Consider the following 19,311-nt stretch of genomic DNA (forward strand, 5'->3'; position numbering starts at 1 on the left):
TCATCCGTTTTCTTTCCAGTTTTTTCTCTTTGATATTTCTAAATCTCTTGTTTGGTATTTCATCTCCATTGATTTCCCTCTTCTCATTTTCGTCTTCTTATTTTCCTGTTTTCTTCTCTCATCTCCACTGATTTCCCTCTTCTCATCTCCGTGAAAGCGTGTTCTTCTCTTGTCCCACTCGTTTTTCTCTTATCAGTTTCTTCTTTACCACAGATCTGACCCATAATCTTAGAAAAACAGGAAGGAATATGTATGTGTGGACCACAAATCCTTGACCCAAAATAATCAACACATGTAAGAATAAAATCATTCAAAATCAAACACATGCAACTAATAAATACCATAAGAACCCAACTAAACCCTAAACCTAAACCCTAAAATAAATCAGATCATTAAACATCAGAATCCATAAACACGTTACCTTTTCCTCTCAATGTGCGATTACAATTTCTTGAAGCTTCAGGAAGAAAACGCGATTCAGGAAGATTCAGATCATTAATTTACGATTTCACGGAGATTCAGGAAGAAAACGCGAAGACGATAGCATTTCACGGAAAATAAAAACAGGAAAATAAGAACACACAGAGGAAAACGATTTCACAGAGATGAGAAGAGGGAAATCAGTGGAGATGAGAGAAGAAAATAGGAAAATAAGAAGACGAAAATGAGAAGATGGAAATCAGTGGAGATGAGAATACCAAACAAGAGATTTAGAAATATCAAAGGGAAAAAACTGGAAAGAAAACGGATGAGGGAATTTGTTAACGTTGCCTTAACGGAATCTCACTTAAAGGGTAAAATTGAAATTATTTCAAAAGATAAAATACTGAAATGGGAAGAAAAAAAAAGTTAAATGACCAAAACGTTACCTGGACTTAAGTTAAACGACCACGAATATAATTTAGCCTTAATATTTTTATGTCTTCTAAATAAAAATAATTACAATATACTAATTTTAATTTATTATAAAAACCGTACACACGAATAAAACAATTTTTTATGTAGGAACTAAAATCAAATTTCTTGCATTTTACAGTGACTGAAACAATTTATTTTTTATTTTGCAGAGATTAAAACTAAATTTCTTAAATTTTACAGGGACTAAGTTTAAAGTCATTAATTAGCCAATCATTAAAAAACTAATGATGTTAAATATTATAGACTAAAACTAAAACATATACATTTTAGAGGGACTTAAATTAAAAAAAAAAAAGTTATTTTACATAGACTAAAATTAATTTATTTTGTTCGGATCAATTGCATATTTAAAAGTTTATGTTGTGAATAAAAAAATAAAAAATCTAAAAGGACCAAAAATAAAAGACCGAATATTTTTGACTTTTTAAACATATCAAGACTGTAAATAGAATTAATTACTTTTGATATCATTAATTATTTATCATTTCATTTTATACACTTCTCTCTCTGTAATTAATAATTATAAATATTATATACAAATCAATAATCAATATTATATTAAATTTTGAAAATGACATGAAATAATAAACAAAATTTTTATTGATGGCAATTTCTGATTACAAATAATTAGAAGCGACATTTCAAACAACACATTTTGTTGCTCAAATCATTAGACCATGAGGGCCCAAATCAAATTATTGTGTTCCAAAATGTGAATTAGATTATTGGCTGGAAATCTGGCTTAGCATCAATCTAGGTAAGTCTACTGTCTCGAGTAGGCAACACCTAGATCCACAAATTGTCTTTGTTACCTTAATAAACGTGAGGAGGCACACAGTGTAGTGAGTAGTGACTGTTTGTTTTGTTAGTGCATCTGGTGGTAAACGGAGGGAAGGTTTATTTATGGTGGTTTAAGTTATAATGTTTTCGAGATTAATAAATTGGGTCTCAATTTTTTTAAGAGAAATGAATATTTGTTCTTAATTTATTTTGTTTTGGATGAATGGAAAAAACTCAATGGAATACCAATTATGCGACAGAAAAAACGAACTTTCCAAAAACGTTTGGACAATCCATTCAATGCCAATCATACGAAACAAACAAAAGGCATCTTACTCTTTTACTATTCTCTTCTCTTTTGTCTCCACCGCTCGCTCTCTAAAGATGGCCCAATTCATATAGGTGCAATTTAGTAAGACTAGTACAATTTAGGAGGCATTTGTTATTTTTTTTTTAAATTAATAATTTTTAAAAAAATTTCATCTATTTGTTCCAACTTTAAAAAAAAAAATTAGAATCTGAAAAATAATGGTATAAAAATTGCTTCAAAAAGAAGTTATTTTAAGTAATTTTTTCATTTAAAAAAATTTATAAATATTTTTAAAAAATGATTTTCATCGGATCAGATCAACTCAAAACAACTTTTGTTGTTCTTAGAAATCTCTAAACTATAATATTTTTTTAGAATCTAAAACAAATGGGTTCTTAATCTCTATAATTTGTGAAAATATTGCGTTTTTATTTTTTTAAATGTGTAATAATTTTATTTTGATAAAATTCAGATTCTTGAAGTAAACCTTAATATTATAGATAGAAGATGAAATATTAGTTAATAAATCTGTATTTTTGAAAAATAATTAAAACAATTCTCTGATATTGTTATTATATATAAAAATATAAATTAGAATCTGAAAAATAATGGTATAAAAATTGCTTCAAAAAGAAGTTATTTTAAGTAATTTTTTTATTTAAAAAAATTTATAAGTATTTTTAAAAAATGATTTTCATCGGATCAGATCAACTCAAAACAACTTTTGTTGTTCTTAGAAATCTCTAAACTATAATATTTTTTTAGAATCTAAAACAAATGGGTTCTTAATCTCTATAATTTGTGAAAATATTGCGTTTTTATTTTTTTAAATGTGTAATAATTTTATTTTGATAAAATTCAGATTCTTGAAGTAAACCTTAATATTATAGATAGAAGATGAAATATTAGTTAATAAATCTGTATTTTTGAAAAATAATTAAAACAATTCTCTGATATTGTTATTATATATAAAAATATAAATAATTGATCACTTTAAAAGTCTATGATCTCTTTACTATGAACAAAAACTAACCCACATTTTAGTAAAAAAAAAAAATCAAGAAAACATATACTTAGTTACTATATTAATTACATAAATTGTGCATTATTAGTTACTATATTAAATATATCTTATAGTATTAAAATATGTAAAAGTATAAAAATTCATTAAGAAAAATGAAAAAATTGAGCGACAAACATCTTACTCAAGAAAAATAAAAATATAAGATTTTCTTAATTATTCAGGTTTTGTAACCCTTTGAGCAGATATTATATATTTGAACTTTCATTTGCATATTATTTTTTCTTTCATTAGAAATAGAAATAACTTATGTAAAAGATTCTTCATTGGCCCACTCTCAAAAAAACAAATTTTAGCATCGTCCAAAGGCCGACGTTAACATTGATTGCGGGTCCAATTAGAGTCGATATCAAACCTGGACTAAAACGATTGAAGTTAATACTTATCATTGGCCAAATGGAATCAGACGCTATATTTAGCTTCAGTTAGACCGACTCTAAACCGACGCTACTAATAAAATAGAACATCCCACTCTAATTTATATACATTGACACCTTATTTGAAAAAATTATATTGCGTCGGATGATCATCGCTTACCTCAACAAGGAATTAGTTAGCATCGAATACCCCGACGCTATTGTCAACTAACAAAAATCAACAATTAAATAAAAGTCAATAATATAGCGTATGTGAGACTGACACTACAGTCAATAATTGAAAATTCAACAAAACGTGTAACGTCGATCGTAGCCGACGCTAATTGTAAATTGCTTTAATTTTTTTATTTTCTATTTTTGCACCTGCTCAATTATATTTTTACGTCTAATAAAATAATTGATACTTAATAAACATTAAAATACTTAATGTTTGAACAAAAATTCGTTGCATTGACAACATCACAAATGCACCATAAAATATTATTTGTTCTCAAACTACAAAATAATAACATAATATGAAATAACAACATAACAAAGTCACCTATAACAAAGTCACCTATGATATATTTGTCAACCAACGACTACAAAAAGTACACATAACTATAAGATCAAGGTTCGTCTAGTGACATATCGTTCAAATCATCATCATAATGAGAATGCGATGGAGGATGACTTGCACTAGATGATCCACTAGCTTTTATCTACAAAAAATTGTTTTAACGCATCAAAATCATTCTCTAATATCTTTGAATGCTCCCTAGCCTCTTCAGCGAACTTGGTAGCCACTTGAGCTTGATATCATCTTGAGCAATTTGTTCAGCTCTAATTCTAGTTGCCTTTTCCACTTCAAAAGACATCTCAGTCATAAAATTAGAAGGATTATGAGATTGTTGTGTAAGCGATATACACCCATGTCAGAGGTTAACAGACATGTCTCTTGTACCATAAACTCGACCAATGGAAAAAAACTAATAAGGTAATATATGATTCAATTTCTAAAATAAATTAAACAAATCAGTCAAGATATAGATAACATACTAACTTACACCAATACATGTATAATAAATGGATTTCTCTTCTAAGACTCTTGGTGTAAATGAAATTATATTCTTTTTAGGTTGATTTGTATTATAAAGAATTTGTATAAAGAATTTACAGAAATAAAGAACATACATAGGTAGACTCTACGCGACTATTAACCCAAGTGTCATTTTTCCTCTTGTGGGTTGTCAAAAATAATTCATCAGAGACTAAATCTCTTTGAAGGTTATTGTTCTACAAATAAAATCAAGATTATTGGACCACAAATAAAATCAACATTATATGAATATGTAGACATTTCATAATCTGTTAAATTAACTTAAGATCATAACTCACAAGTAGAAATCATAACATTAAATTGTATTAATCTTAGGTAAATGTGAATTTAATACATACGAGCTCAAGTGCAACATCAATATGAGTCTTGCGGCATGAGGTGTGGACAGCTCCGCCTCTTACTGAAGCTCGATTGGTCTTATTTTGGTTGGAGATGTTATTGAATGATATACCTTCCTAATATGCTTGAAGACCAGTCCAAACTTCCTCATCTATCCCTATGTTGTCAGTCACGGATAGCGGCACAGAGCGTCCAACCCAAAAAATGGGATAGCGGGATGAGTGTTATTGTGAAGACCAAATGCAAGATATAGACTAAACATAAAATACAAATAGTGGACAAACATACTAAAAAATAGCAAAAATAAAATACACAAAAATAAAGGGGTAATCATAGTACTTCATATTTCATAACCAAAATGTAACATCAAAATCAACTGCTTGGGGGACCAAAACTGGGGAGAAACAAAATGGGGGGACTACTTTTGTGATTCAGTTAAAATAGGGGGACCAAAACTGCAATTAAGCCAAACTATAATCAAATGGTAGGGACCACAAATCTGACCCCATAATCTTAGAAAAACAGGAAGGAATATGTATGTGTGGACCACAAACCCTTGACCCAAAATAATCAACACATGTAAGAATAAAATCATTCAAAATCAAACACATGCAACTAATAAATACCATAAGAACCCAACTAAACCCTAAACCTAAACCCTAAAATAAATCAGATCATTAAACATCAGAATCCATAAACACGTTACCTTTTCCTCTCAATGTGCGATTACAATTTCTTGAAGCTTCAGGAAGAAAACGCGATTCAGGAAGATTCAGATCATTAATTTACGATTTCACGGAGATTCAGGAAGAAAACGCGAAGACGATAGCATTTCACGGAAAATAAAAACAGGAAAATAAGAACACACAGAGGAAAACGATTTCACAGAGATGAGAAGAGGGAAATCAGTGGAGATGAGAGAAGAAAATAGGAAAATAAGAAGACGAAAATGAGAAGATGGAAATCAGTGGAGATGAGAATACCAAACAAGAGATTTAGAAATATCAAAGGGAAAAAACTGGAAAGAAAACGGATGAGGGAATTTGTTAACGTTGCCTTAACGGAATCTCACTTAAAGGGTAAAATTGAAATTATTTCAAAAGATAAAATACTGAAATGGGAAGAAAAAAAAAGTTAAATGACCAAAACGTTACCTGGACTTAAGTTAAACGACCACGAATATAATTTAGCCTTAATATTTTTATGTCTTCTAAATAAAAATAATTACAATATACTAATTTTAATTTATTATAAAAACCGTACACACGAATAAAACAATTTTTTATGTAGGAACTAAAATCAAATTTCTTGCATTTTACAGTGACTGAAACAATTTATTTTTTATTTTGCAGAGATTAAAACTAAATTTCTTAAATTTTACAGGGACTAAGTTTAAAGTCATTAATTAGCCAATCATTAAAAAACTAATGATGTTAAATATTATAGACTAAAACTAAAACATATACATTTTAGAGGGACTTAAATTAAAAAAAAAAAAGTTATTTTACATAGACTAAAATTAATTTATTTTGTTCGGATCAATTGCATATTTAAAAGTTTATGTTGTGAATAAAAAAATAAAAAATCTAAAAGGACCAAAAATAAAAGACCGAATATTTTTGACTTTTTAAACATATCAAGACTGTAAATAGAATTAATTACTTTTGATATCATTAATTATTTATCATTTCATTTTATACACTTCTCTCTCTGTAATTAATAATTATAAATATTATATACAAATCAATAATCAATATTATATTAAATTTTGAAAATGACATGAAATAATAAACAAAATTTTTATTGATGGCAATTTCTGATTACAAATAATTAGAAGCGACATTTCAAACAACACATTTTGTTGCTCAAATCATTAGACCATGAGGGCCCAAATCAAATTATTGTGTTCCAAAATGTGAATTAGATTATTGGCTGGAAATCTGGCTTAGCATCAATCTAGGTAAGTCTACTGTCTCGAGTAGGCAACACCTAGATCCACAAATTGTCTTTGTTACCTTAATAAACGTGAGGAGGCACACAGTGTAGTGAGTAGTGACTGTTTGTTTTGTTAGTGCATCTGGTGGTAAACGGAGGGAAGGTTTATTTATGGTGGTTTAAGTTATAATGTTTTCGAGATTAATAAATTGGGTCTCAATTTTTTTAAGAGAAATGAATATTTGTTCTTAATTTATTTTGTTTTGGATGAATGGAAAAAACTCAATGGAATACCAATTATGCGACAGAAAAAACGAACTTTCCAAAAACGTTTGGACAATCCATTCAATGCCAATCATACGAAACAAACAAAAGGCATCTTACTCTTTTACTATTCTCTTCTCTTTTGTCTCCACCGCTCGCTCTCTAAAGATGGCCCAATTCATATAGGTGCAATTTAGTAAGACTAGTACAATTTAGGAGGCATTTGTTATTTTTTTTTTAAATTAATAATTTTTAAAAAAATTTCATCTATTTGTTCCAACTTTAAAAAAAAAAATTAGAATCTGAAAAATAATGGTATAAAAATTGCTTCAAAAAGAAGTTATTTTAAGTAATTTTTTCATTTAAAAAAATTTATAAATATTTTTAAAAAATGATTTTCATTGGATCAGATCAACTCAAAACAACTTTTGTTGTTCTTAGAAATCTCTAAACTATAATATTTTTTTAGAATCTAAAACAAATGGGTTCTTAATCTCTATAATTTGTGAAAATATTGCGTTTTTATTTTTTTAAATGTGTAATAATTTTATTTTGATAAAATTCAGATTCTTGAAGTAAACCTTAATATTATAGATAGAAGATGAAATATTAGTTAATAAATCTGTATTTTTGAAAAATAATTAAAACAATTCTCTGATATTGTTATTATATATAAAAATATAAATTAGAATCTGAAAAATAATGGTATAAAAATTGCTTCAAAAAGAAGTTATTTTAAGTAATTTTTTTATTTAAAAAAATTTATAAGTATTTTTAAAAAATGATTTTCATCGGATCAGATCAACTCAAAACAACTTTTGTTGTTCTTAGAAATCTCTAAACTATAATATTTTTTTAGAATCTAAAACAAATGGGTTCTTAATCTCTATAATTTGTGAAAATATTGCGTTTTTATTTTTTTAAATGTGTAATAATTTTATTTTGATAAAATTCAGATTCTTGAAGTAAACCTTAATATTATAGATAGAAGATGAAATATTAGTTAATAAATCTGTATTTTTGAAAAATAATTAAAACAATTCTCTGATATTGTTATTATATATAAAAATATAAATAATTGATCACTTTAAAAGTCTATGATCTCTTTACTATGAACAAAAACTAACCCACATTTTAGTAAAAAAAAAAAATCAAGAAAACATATACTTAGTTACTATATTAATTACATAAATTGTGCATTATTAGTTACTATATTAAATATATCTTATAGTATTAAAATATGTAAAAGTATAAAAATTCATTAAGAAAAATGAAAAAATTGAGCGACAAACATCTTACTCAAGAAAAATAAAAATATAAGATTTTCTTAATTATTCAGGTTTTGTAACCCTTTGAGCAGATATTATATATTTGAACTTTCATTTGCATATTATTTTTTCTTTCATTAGAAATAGAAATAACTTATGTAAAAGATTCTTCATTGGCCCACTCTCAAAAAAACAAATTTTAGCATCGTCCAAAGGCCGACGTTAACATTGATTGCGGGTCCAATTAGAGTCGATATCAAACCTGGACTAAAACGATTGAAGTTAATACTTATCATTGGCCAAATGGAATCAGACGCTATATTTAGCTTCAGTTAGACCGACTCTAAACCGACGCTACTAATAAAATAGAACATCCCACTCTAATTTATATACATTGACACCTTATTTGAAAAAATTATATTGCGTCGGATGATCATCGCTTACCTCAACAAGGAATTAGTTAGCATCGAATACCCCGACGCTATTGTCAACTAACAAAAATCAACAATTAAATAAAAGTCAATAATATAGCGTATGTGAGACTGACACTACAGTCAATAATTGAAAATTCAACAAAACGTGTAACGTCGATCGTAGCCGACGCTAATTGTAAATTGCTTTAATTTTTTTATTTTCTATTTTTGCACCTGCTCAATTATATTTTTACGTCTAATAAAATAATTGATACTTAATAAACATTAAAATACTTAATGTTTGAACAAAAATTCGTTGCATTGACAACATCACAAATGCACCATAAAATATTATTTGTTCTCAAACTACAAAATAATAACATAATATGAAATAACAACATAACAAAGTCACCTATAACAAAGTCACCTATGATATATTTGTCAACCAACGACTACAAAAAGTACACATAACTATAAGATCAAGGTTCGTCTAGTGACATATCGTTCAAATCATCATCATAATGAGAATGCGATGGAGGATGACTTGCACTAGATGATCCACTAGCTTTTATCTACAAAAAATTGTTTTAACGCATCAAAATCATTCTCTAATATCTTTGAATGCTCCCTAGCCTCTTCAGCGAACTTGGTAGCCACTTGAGCTTGATATCATCTTGAGCAATTTGTTCAGCTCTAATTCTAGTTGCCTTTTCCACTTCAAAAGACATCTCAGTCATAAAATTAGAAGGATTATGAGATTGTTGTGTAAGCGATATACACCCATGTCAGAGGTTAACAGACATGTCTCTTGTACCATAAACTCGACCAATGGAAAAAAACTAATAAGGTAATATATGATTCAATTTCTAAAATAAATTAAACAAATCAGTCAAGATATAGATAACATACTAACTTACACCAATACATGTATAATAAATGGATTTCTCTTCTAAGACTCTTGGTGTAAATGAAATTATATTCTTTTTAGGTTGATTTGTATTATAAAGAATTTGTATAAAGAATTTACAGAAATAAAGAACATACATAGGTAGACTCTACGCGACTATTAACCCAAGTGTCATTTTTCCTCTTGTGGGTTGTCAAAAATAATTCATCAGAGACTAAATCTCTTTGAAGGTTATTGTTCTACAAATAAAATCAAGATTATTGGACCACAAATAAAATCAACATTATATGAATATGTAGACATTTCATAATCTGTTAAATTAACTTAAGATCATAACTCACAAGTAGAAATCATAACATTAAATTGTATTAATCTTAGGTAAATGTGAATTTAATACATACGAGCTCAAGTGCAACATCAATATGAGTCTTGCGGCATGAGGTGTGGACAGCTCCGCCTCTTACTGAAGCTCGATTGGTCTTATTTTGGTTGGAGATGTTATTGAATGATATACCTTCCTAATATGCTTGAAGACCAGTCCAAACTTCCTCATCTATCCCTATGTTGTCAGTCACGGATAGCGGCACAGAGCGTCCAACCCAAAAAATGGGATAGCGGGATGAGTGTTATTGTGAAGACCAAATGCAAGATATAGACTAAACATAAAATACAAATAGTGGACAAACATACTAAAAAATAGCAAAAATAAAATACACAAAAATAAAGGGGTAATCATAGTACTTCATATTTCATAACCAAAATGTAACATCAAAATCAAAATCTAATAGTAATCCAAAATAAGTTTAAAATGTAATCAAGTTCTACTGAAAGTCTGAAACTAAAAAACAATCAAAGTCATGCAAAATTTTCTTCCTCATCTTCGCTTGTAATTTCAACCACATCAACATTATCTTGTTCATCACTTGATTCAAACTCTTCTTCTTCCACCTCCTCATCTCCAGTATCCATAGTTGCAGTGAGTCTTGATTGATGTCTAGTAAGTCTCGATGATTCATTAACCCCAGCTGCTTCACCAACAAGCTCCCAAGTCAAGCCATCTTCTCCCAAGACCAAATCATCTGCAAATACATCGTTTTCATCCAATTTTTTTTCAAGCCAATCACAACACCCATCAATATTGTTGAGGAGAATGGGATCGGTTAAATCCTTTTTATCAAAGCGGTCTCTAAGAGCTTGGTTGTACTTCACAAAAACCAAGTCATATAGTCTTGGGTGCTCAAGTTTGTTTCTCTTCTTAGAATGAATCTATATTACAATTTTAAAAGAAAATAATTAATTCTAAAATCTAAATTCATTTCATCCTTTTATATAAGAAAACCAATTGACAGTTACTTACTTGCTCAAATGTACTCCAATTGCGCTCACATCCTGAAAAGCTGCATGTCAAACTTAATATTTTGATTGCAACAACTTGCAAATGTGGAACATGGTTTCCATACATGGTCCACCACTCAGCTATAAGTATAATGCAATAAATAATTAATCCCACTATTTACAAAATATTGTACGTTGACTTAAACTAACAAAACATTGTATGTTGACTTACTAGGGGACACAATAGACCTCATTCTAATTGCAGAAGGTATACCAAACATGCCATGAGCTTCATCATTATCATCTAAATCTTTAGAAAGCTTCATAATGCAAGCATAACGTCCATATATTACTTCCAGATCTTTGCCAACATTTGGGTCACTGTAGAAGTGATGGGGGTTAAGGAAATGTCCAGCTGCATGCAATGGACGATGAAGTTGACACTCCAATCTATTATCTATAATTGAGTAAATTTCAGAGTATTTTACTTTCATTTCCATTGAACGTTGTTGCAATAGACTCCTTCCCCTATCCATTGCCTCATATATGTAACCCATTGCTGGTTTTTTCTCGTTATCAACCAGTCTTAAAACATGCACCAACGACCCTATCGCCTTGAGAGAGAATATAACATCCTTCCAAAATGAGACATTGATAAAAATACTATATGCCCTTTTTCACTTTGGATCTTTTGATGCATTTTTGTTCATCCACTCTTCTTATACAAACATCCTTCTTAGGTTACTCTTTTGTTTATACAACCTTTGAAAAGTGAGGAATGTAGTTGCAAACCTTGTCCTTCCACTTCTAACCGATTCGGCTTTTTGGGTGAACTTTCTCATTAGGTTTAGCGTGATGGTATGGTTGTAGATGAATCCAACAAGAAATTGTCCTCTTCCAATATCCCTCTTAACAATAGGCAACTTTCCAATATCTTATAACATTAAATCCACACAATAGGCAACACATAGAGTCCAAAAGAGATTAGGATATTTGTCTTCTAAATATTGTCCTAACACAAATAAATGAATCACATCATATGGCTGACAACATATAATTAATATTTCAAATTGGATAGTGGCAATTATAAAATTCTTACCCGGAGAGACATAGTTGCTACCATTGTCAGTAACAACTTGCACAACATTTTCCACTCCAATTTCTTGAACAAATGTGTCCAAAAGTTCAAATATCTCTAATTCGGTCTTCATAAAGCTAGAACCATCAACACTCCTTATGAACATAGTCCCACCTGGAGTGTTAACCAAGAAATTGATCAATGTTCTAGCCTTTCGGTCCGTCCATGCATCTAACATGATAAAGCATCCATATTGAGTTCGCTCCATTACAAATTCCTTGTAACATTTTCTTTGTGAGCTCTAGTTCCTTTTTTAACAATGTAACTCTAATCTCATGGTAACTTGGAGGTTTTAAGTGTGGTCCATAATTTCCAACCTCTTCAATCATCAACTTGAAGCTTTTGACTTCGCAAAGTTAAAAGGAATATCATTCCTATAGAAGAAACAACCAATAGATTGATTTGTTAATTCCATTGCCTCTTTCACATAAGCATCTTTTATCGATGTTTGACGTTTGACCATTGCTATTGTCATCTTCTAAGATACCTCCTGATTTTTAAACACAAGCACATCCATAGGACCTTTAACATTTGTCTTAGCAATACATGTTGCAGACTTTGTTCCAGCCCGAACATTTGCAATTTCTTGCATATCATCATCGTCCTCTTCATCAATACTAATCTCAGTCATATATGAATCATTAGTTGTTTGCTTTTTCTCCTAGGCCTTCCTGAGTTTTTGTATTACATCAGTCAGTGTTTTCCTACAAGGAACTACATCTCCCCTTATCCCCATTTGATGCAATTTTGTTCTCGTAATACCTCCTTTTGTAACCTTCCCACAAAAATCACAAGTAACAACTTTCTTGTCATTAATATCCACCAAAGAATTCCACTGCCAAGCAATGTCAATATTTTCACCAGTAGGTTTTAACAAGCCTTTGTTGTTAGGTGTTGATGTTTTCGATGAAGATGCCATTCTTGTTAGTAAGTAGTAACAAAATAGAGAAGGGGAAAATAAAAAATAAAAACAGAAACAAAAGTGGAATTATGGAAAAAGAAGGAAAATAAGAAAAACGGTGGCAAAAAAAAAGCAGGGGAAAAAGAAGAAAAAAAAAAACAGTGGCAAAAAAAAAACAGAAACGGAAGTGGAAGAAGAAGAAAAACAAAAACAGAAGTTAAAAAATAGAGTAACGGTCACATCAGTTTGCGATTTAAAATAAGAAGAAGTAGAAAGAAAAACAGGGAAGAAAAAGAAAAAGAGGAACATAAACAATTTGGGAAGAAGAAGAAGAAAAACAAAAACAAAAACAGTGGAAAAGAGGAACGATCATAGCAGTTTGGATTTAAAATAATAATGTGAAGGAGGAGAAAGGTCAATAAATAATAAAATAATAGGATTTTGAGTACAAAAATGCTCAAATACCTTTAGTGAAATTAAAAAAAAAAAAATAAACAAACCCTAAAAAACACAGTAGCGGGTCATGGACCCGGGTCAGGCGCAATGCGCCGGCGCGTTTTGAGCGATGTTCCCGGTTGCATTGGCCACAACGGGTGACATCGTTTTCACGGTGAGGGGCGAAGCGTTGATGGCCGCCGCAACGCTATTCCGCAATTAGGCGCAATTGACAACATAAACCTATCCAACTAGGTCGAGTCCCTTTCTTCCTCACCTTTGTAAGCATATCTTATAGTCTTTTAGCGGCCTTTTGTTCAAACCCACGTTTCACAATATCATTAACCTGAGGATCCCACGACACCTTCTCCTGGGAATAAATAAAAAGTATATATGTACGCGATGCTGAGGAACTGTAAAGGACGATGAATTAACCTGATTTCACAATAGATTAAATCAGAAACAAACACACAAAGACATAAAATAATTCTGCTTCAAGGAAATAATGGAGAACCATGATGATGCTAATGCAGTTTTATACACTTCTGCTTCAAAGTTATGGACGATGGGGATGAGGTTTTTGTGGCATGAAGGAAAAGGCTCAATCTGAGTCTTTGATTTAAGAAGGATTGATAAAATTTAACACAAACCCTATACTTAATTCCAAATAAGACTGATATTGAGTTGCACTTCAAGGCTATGTATCTTCTTTTTTTGGGTACAATATTGATGTTGTTTCTTTCCAATTGCTATTTGATTAATATTCGATTAATTATAGCCTTGCCTCCAGTCCATTTACATTTTCGAGCTGCTTAATCATGGGACATATATCTAAGCAAATGAATAAATTCAGGTTCACCATTTATTACTCATTTTTCCGTCCCTGGTTCTAGGAGACAACCTCTACCTTTATCACCAAACATGAAGAAAAACAACAGAGAAAGGGAAGTGGTACCAATGCAATTTTTTCTTGATGTGTCCTCTACATGACTAGTACCTTTTAAACACTAGTCTTATTGATAAATATTTGTATTTTAATTACTTATAGCCTCTGCTTTTGGGAACTAATCACCCCCAAAAAAAATATTCATTCCTAGTAAAACATAAGCATAATTTATATTTACATTGTCAACGTTAGAATATTGGAGCTAGTGAATATGTACATGAAAACCTTTCCTTATTCATGGAACACATTATTCCAACTAGCAACCAGAAAAATAAAGCAAATTCCTTTTGCTATGTATGCGCTAATATATAGTCACCCAACTTTGGACATATTTGGGTATTAAACAAGCAAAATATTAATGAAAATGAATTAAAATGGTGAAGCGGGAAAAATGGAGGTGGACGAATACGTGAGAGGATACGCGGAAGACGGAGGGCGACGAAAGACGCAGAAACGCGAAGAGAGAAGACCAAATAGAAAATTGTTGTGCGAAAGGAGAAGAGACGAATGACTTTTCTATTTGCAGCAACGGAGTGCCATGACTTCATTCCATTCTATTTCAATTTTAGGATTTTGAACACTAATTCAGAATAAGGTGTGAGGTTTGAGGGGAAAAACAAAAGGGTTATGTGAATTGAGAGGCAAAGAGTAGGTAAAAATAAAAATAGATATTTTATTGGAAAAAAAAAGTAAAATATTTAATTTTACAAATTATAAAATATAGCGTCAGTGAAAAATATAAAAAATAATAAATCGTATGTCATTTTTACATAATGTTGGACTAACTGACGCTAATGTTTAATGAAAAAATAATAATTAATTCACTAGCGTGGACTGACCGATGCTAATCAGATGCTAACTTGCATCGGTGTCGGGGTCCGACGCTAAATATGGAAGATAAAATTAGTTTTTCTAGTAGTGGTCGTAGGACGATTATACAATTTCTAGTAGCCGTCACATTTTCCTCTTCATCAATATATCTCCTATTTTTTGTTTCTTTAACATCTTTATCTTTTTTAAAATTACGCAAGGCCTCCAAGTCACAAACAACCATAAACTGGACATAATCATTAGTGACATTAACATTTGGATGTGTCGTTCTAACCACTGAATGTAAATTTGCTTCTAGATCAAAATGACTTATGATTTTGATCATTGTTCTCCTTTGACACTATATCACTCTAAAAGTCTACAATACACATATCTATATAATAATCATCCTTTGGTAGTTATGTGTTATGTGAATGGCATGAGCTCAATCCAAAGACCTCTTAGATTACATTTTTAGAGCTCGTAGGGAATGATTTATGGTATCATACCTTATTAGAGACGTTGAAGTCTCTACATTGTTTCCATTGACAACTTCACCAAGAGACATTATGAGATCTTGTTTCTTTATCTTTATCTTTTGTTATTTAGAAATCACTAGTGTAAATCCAAACTCCTTTAATTTTTCCTTTTTAATAACAATCTCTTATATATAATTGATCACCTTTCTGACATTTGATAAAATGTCAACAACCTCGTAATTACCCACCACAACCTTTTGATTATTCTAATTATTATCTATGCAATCAAATACTACAACATTTTTGATATCCTTCAAAACTTTCACATCAATAGTAAGCTTTTGGATAAAGACAACATCATTATCTTATATTATGGGAGGCTTGTTTTGCACAAAAATGAATAAAACATAGTAAATTATAGAATATCCAATATTTTTTATTTATTAGATTTTTATATTTATATTATTTCTATTATATGTATCTATCCTGATATTCTGATTATTTATTTTTATTTTCTATAATAAACTATAAGTATTTTTCAATAGAAATATTATATAAAATTATAGAGGGATAATCATTTATACACATTCTTTAGATATTATAGAATACCTTGTATTTTTATATTTTATTTCTAGAATATAGCAATATATATTGAAAATAATATATAGAACTCACAATTTGTTTATGATTAACATAATGACGAATCGCCATTTCCTTCTCAATATTAGTCAAACTAATTTTAAAAGTAATAAAAGAAGGGTCAATCGATTAATAAAGAGAATAAATGACAGAATTTATCGTGTTCAACGTTAACAAACAAAAAAACAAATTTTCTCTTTCTACCAAATGTTTATCACGATTTTTTACAAAAAAAAAATATATATATATCAATATCAATTAAAATGCTTACGATTCTCCTATTTCAAATATGATATTTTTTTCTTCTTTGGATGGAAAAAATGGTTTAACAAAAGCCATACGATTTTCCCTGTTTCAAATGTTTGTTACTCAATAGTCAATATATCACGAGAGCACGTTAAAGTGAAAATTACCGGAACACGTTTTTGGTAGTTTATTCTATAAATTAAGAGGATAAAAAGAAAATAAGAAAAGCAAACGAGTTGCTGAACAATTTTTTTTAATGGAAATGAATCGGTGAACAAATAAAATAAAGACACATATTTTCATAATTTGTGACATTAATTAGATATTACTAAATAAAATATATCACATGATTAATCTGAAATTTTTCAACTATATTGACATTTCAAATTAATCACTTATTATTTGTAATACTAAAATATTATTAAAAATATAATAAAATAAAAGATGCTTAAGGACTATACTAAAATCCAAGAAAACAATCCTCAAAGATACAACAATGTAGTTAAAAAATTTACCAAAAAAAATCTTACGGATAAAATTATGGTGAAGCAAAAAAGAACACTTAACATCAACAAAATCTATATTTCAGGAAATCAATCATGATCCTATTAAATACATCATAAATATTTTAAGAAAAAGTATTCCACCAATGATTGTTTACCAAGTTAAGTCTCAAATTAACAATCTTGTCCGTTTATTGATTCAAAAATTGAGATATAGTAAAACTCATTATTTTAATCGTCTCAAGATGCCATTTATTTCAAATTGACCAAGGAACAAGCTCTTATTTCTAAAAATAACAATTGTGAATAAGATTCAATCTATGAAAATCACCGACATTCTTATAGGGTGTTTCAATAGCAATCATAACTCTCGTAAACTTAACATATAATGCGGTTGTAATCCCCAAGTTCACAATAAAACAACTCAAGGAAGCGACAAAGTTGTCCCTAAATATATCTCCACAAGTAGTAGGATTAGGACAACCAGGCGCAACACCATCAATATTACATTTAATCTAGTAGTATTAGGGGGGCACCAAATCATCTTCTTGATGGTAGACGTTTTAAGAGGATGAACTCCAACTTGAAAGGAGTTGAAAATTTGAAATTCCTTAATAGAGTTGGAGATAGTCCTCGAAGTGTGATTGCTAGATAAAGATACATTATCAATAATTTTATTGATAACACTCTGAAAAACAAGAATATTGTCTTCAAATTGAGATTGATTTATGCAATACCAAATAGTCTGAATACTAAAAATTATGATGGCTAAAATAGCATCTCTACATTGACGGGAGCAACTTTTGTCACATATGACAAGAAGATTTTGAACCGAACTAATATCAATTTGATAATGCAAAATAAAGTTTAACCAAAACCAAAACCTAGTGGCAAAAGAGCAAGATGAAAAGAGATGAGTGTTAGTGTCCATCTCACATTTACATAGTTTACATCGTGAAACAATTTGACAACCTCGAGAGATTAAATTATCATCAGTCGACATCTCGTTATGCAACAATCTTCAAAACCCGAGAGACTTGGAAGGAGGAATTCTATTATGTCAAATAGCTTAGGCCATAGAGATTTGTTGCCCTAAAGGCTTGTAGAATAGATAAGCTTCCTTAAAACTCGAGAGGTGTTTAATCTCCAAACCAGATGATCCTCACTTTTAAAATTAGGAATAGTAGTCTTGGCTAGCAAAGCAGTCAACTGAGGATAAGTATGTAAAAGAACATACTTTTCAATGACCATCCTGGATGAAATGATTAATTGTTGCATGAAGATGAGATTGCTTATCCTCATCAACATTAAGAATAGAAACCAAAGAATCATCCAATCAAGTATCAATTCATAAGTTAATATTTTCACTTTTGCCAAGTTGACATTTATCGTTCTGATATATAGTAGTTAGTTTAGCTTTGAGTGCAATCCAATTGGAGGAATCAATGTGATATCTAATAAGCTCATGCCTTTGATAAACCCGCCCTCTAGGAAGAATAACTCAATGTTTACTAGAAGTAACTAGATCCAAAGCTAGTTTAGTAATAACAACATTGTTAATATATCTCAAAGATCTAATTCCAAGGCAACGTTCATTAAGAGGATGATATAATTTATGTTAGACAACAATAATCAATTTTCTATTTTCAATATCACTAGACCAGATGAAATTCCAAATCCATTTGTCTATATCCTTGAGAAAAGAAGTCAGCTAATAATATATATGGAAGCTATTAATGATCATGCTATGAATGACACTTTTCACCAATTGAATTCTACTTGTCATAGAGAGGATAAATATTTTCCAAGCTGCAAGTTTAGCCTTGATGTGATCAACAATTGGTTGTAAATAAACAACTTTAAGCTTTCGCTTGAAAATAGGTATTCCAATATAAGTGAAAGGGGGAGAACCAATAGAAAACTCAGGCAAATCAACTGAGATACTCTTTCGTCTAATGGACACAAATTTAGTGTAAATTGTAGATTTATTAGGATTAATCTGTTGTCTGGAGATATTGACATATCTATCAAAAATACTTTGAAGGATGTTAGACATAATATTGACGTATCTATGAAAAATGAAGAGGGTTCTAGCCCCTTTCCAATCAACTGTTTCCCAACAATGATATTTGTACACCCGTAATTTATCTACACATGTTCAATATCTTATTTTATCTCTATCACTCTT

At 29.8% G+C, this 19,311-nt stretch overlaps 1 protein-coding gene across 1 annotated transcript; it reads right to left on the bottom strand.

The window, feature by feature from the left end:
* Window positions 1-10,546: 10,546 nt before the first annotated feature.
* Window positions 10,547-12,372, bottom strand: LOC101497564 (uncharacterized). Its single transcript, XM_012718243.1, has 5 exons — window positions 12,126-12,372; window positions 11,839-11,960; window positions 11,259-11,661; window positions 11,049-11,167; window positions 10,547-10,957 (listed from the first exon to the last, which is right to left on the bottom strand). Exons 1-5 carry the CDS (start codon window positions 12,370-12,372, stop codon window positions 10,547-10,549), a joined length of 1,302 nt encoding a protein of 433 aa, XP_012573697.1.
* Between the last annotated feature and the right edge of the window lie 6,939 nt (window positions 12,373-19,311).

This window comes from Cicer arietinum, chromosome 7, assembly GCF_000331145.2.
Source record: "Cicer arietinum cultivar CDC Frontier isolate Library 1 chromosome 7, Cicar.CDCFrontier_v2.0, whole genome shotgun sequence".
Lineage (NCBI taxonomy): Eukaryota > Viridiplantae > Streptophyta > Magnoliopsida > Fabales > Fabaceae > Cicer > Cicer arietinum.